This window comes from Macaca thibetana, chromosome 8 (assembly GCF_024542745.1).
Source record: "Macaca thibetana thibetana isolate TM-01 chromosome 8, ASM2454274v1, whole genome shotgun sequence".
Classification (NCBI taxonomy): Eukaryota; Metazoa; Chordata; class Mammalia; order Primates; family Cercopithecidae; genus Macaca; species Macaca thibetana.
Window position 1 is genome coordinate 1330365 of NC_065585.1, and position 2338 is coordinate 1332702.

Sequence of the window (2338 nt, forward strand, 5' to 3'; positions counted from 1 at the left end):
TGACAGGTCTCTCCATCTCACCCACTCTTCCCCAGGTGGGCAGACCCAGCAACATAGGGCAGGCTCAGCCCATCATAGACCAGCTGGCTGAGGAGGCACGGGCCTTCAACCGCATCTACGTGGCCTCTGTGCACCAGGACCTCTCAGACGATGACATTAAGAGTGTGTTTGAGGCCTTTGGCAAGATCAAGTCTTGCACACTGGCCCGGGACCCCACAACTGGCAAGCACAAGGGCTATGGCTTCATTGGTGAGCTGGGGCGGCTGAGGCGGGATGGGGGCCACCTGAGGCTGGGGCTGGCCCTGCTCACTGCTGCTACTGCCCACAGAGTACGAGAAGGCCCAGTCGTCCCAAGATGCTGTGTCCTCCATGAACCTCTTTGATCTCGGTGGCCAGTACTTGCGGGTGGGCAAGGCCGTCACACCGCCCATGCCCCTACTCACACCGGCCACGCCTGGAGGCCTCCCACCTGCCGCTGCTGTGGCAGCTGCTGCAGCCACTGCCAAGATCACAGCTCAGGTGAGGGCCCACACATCTGTGTCAGCTTGAGGGTGGGCGGGCCGGGCCCTGATTCCTTGGAGACTGATTCAAGGTGGTCTTGAGTAGCCAGACCAGGGACTGAGCATGGTGACCTTTTGGGTTGCAGGAAGCAGTGGCCGGAGCAGCAGTGTTGGGTACCCTGGGCACACCTGGACTGGTGTCCCCAGCACTGACCCTGGCCCAGCCCCTGGGGACTTTGCCCCAGGCTGTCATGGCTGCCCAGGCACCTGGAGTCATCACAGGTGAGTCCAAGTGGTACCAGATCCTTTCCTCTCCTGTCCTGGCATCTCTAGGCTCGCTGCCCTCAGCTGCCTGGCCCTGTTGGTCTGGCCGCAACCCTCTGAGCCCAGGGCAGGCCATGGCTGGTCAGTTCTGTGCCTTTCTGGGAAGGAGGGTGGTAGGGAGTGACTGATGGACCTGAGTGGTTTTCCTGCAGGTGTGACCCCAGCCCGTCCTCCTATTCCGGTCACCATCCCCTCAGTGGGAGTGGTGAACCCCATCCTGGCCAGCCCTCCGACGCTGGGTCTCCTGGAGCCCAAGAAGGAGAAGGAAGAAGAGGAGTTGTTTCCCGAGTCAGAGCGGCCAGAGATGCTGAGCGAGCAGGAGCACATGAGCATCTCGGGCAGCAGCGCCCGCCACATGGTGATGCAGAAGCTGCTCCGCAAACAGGAGGTAGGCAGAGGGGTGGGATGGTGGCCAGCGGGGAGGTGGGGGAGGTAGGGGGCAGGGCCGCAGCACTCAGCTGTCTCCCCTCGCCCCGGCCCCACAGTCCACAGTGATGGTTCTGCGCAACATGGTGGACCCCAAGGACATCGATGATGACCTGGAAGGGGAGGTGACAGAGGAGTGTGGCAAGTTCGGGGCCGTGAACCGCGTCATCATCTACCAAGAGAAACAAGGCGAGGAGGAAGATGCGGAAATCATTGTCAAGATCTTTGTAGAGTTTTCCATAGCCTCCGAGACTCATAAGGCCATCCAGGCCCTCAATGGGCGCTGGTTTGCTGGCCGCAAGGTGGTGGCTGAAGTGTACGACCAGGAGCGTTTTGATAACAGTGACCTCTCTGCGTGACATTGGCCCCTCTCCCCGGACTTGCACTTGTTCCTTGTTTCCTCTGGGTTTTATAGTGATACAGTGGTGTCCCCGGGGCCAGGCGCACTGTGCCCAGCCCGGCCTATAGTGCGGATAAAGGTGCGGATGCTGCTGGCCCTGAACGTCCGTGTGTCTGCCATCGGTCCTGTCACCCATCCTGGGTGTGTGTCCTTAGGGCGTCTAGGGCGAGGGGGCCGGAGTGGGGGTGGTCTCTGGACCTGCTTCGTGGAAGCAGGCGGGGCCCGCCGTAGGGCGAGACCTGGGCAGGGGGTTGGCTCCCTGGGCTCCGTCCCGCGGGTGGCGGCAGCTAGGTGGGCGGGGCTGCCTGGGGCGCCGGGCGCTCGGGCGCGGGCTCGCAGCCGTCCCCGCAGGGTGGTGCTGACAGAAGGGGGACACCGCGACCCGCCGGACAGCGCGCGCTGCCAGTGTGCTTTTGTGCCGTAAAGTCGGTCGTCCAAGGCGAGGGAGCGGGCGGGCGGGCGTGGTCGCTTCCCGGGAGGAGGCCGCGCATTGAGATTCGTGGCCAGGGGTCGGCTGTAAACGGCTGCGGAGGGCGCGGCCGCTCGTGGACTGTAATTCCCGCAATCCCACGCGCGGGGCGGGCCCGGTTTCCCGGCAGGCTTTGCGCGGGGCAGCTACGGGTCCTCGGAGGCGACCGCGCGGGGCCTTCTGGGGGCCGCAGTCCGGGCGTACTGGGCGGCGAGGGCC

At 64.2% G+C, this 2338-nt stretch overlaps 2 protein-coding genes across 5 annotated transcripts in view; one reads left to right on the top strand and one right to left on the bottom strand.

Moving 5' to 3' along the window:
• Window positions 1-1752, top strand: part of PUF60 (poly(U) binding splicing factor 60) — a 71316-nt gene extending 69564 nt beyond the window's left edge. For all 4 annotated transcript variants that reach the window (XM_050800909.1, XM_050800911.1, XM_050800912.1 and 1 more), the window contains 5 exons: window positions 36-249; window positions 329-519; window positions 647-782; window positions 977-1212; window positions 1310-1752. In XM_050800909.1, the coding sequence (XP_050656866.1) occupies window positions 36-249; window positions 329-519; window positions 647-782; window positions 977-1212; window positions 1310-1609 (1077 nt within the window). In that variant the 3' untranslated portion in view covers window positions 1610-1752. The remainder of the gene's footprint in view (window positions 1-35; window positions 250-328; window positions 520-646; window positions 783-976; window positions 1213-1309) is intronic.
• GPAA1 (glycosylphosphatidylinositol anchor attachment 1) overlaps window positions 1-2338 on the bottom strand; it is a 288404-nt gene that overhangs the window by 274534 nt on the left and 11532 nt on the right. The gene's annotated exons all lie outside the window — the stretch shown is intronic.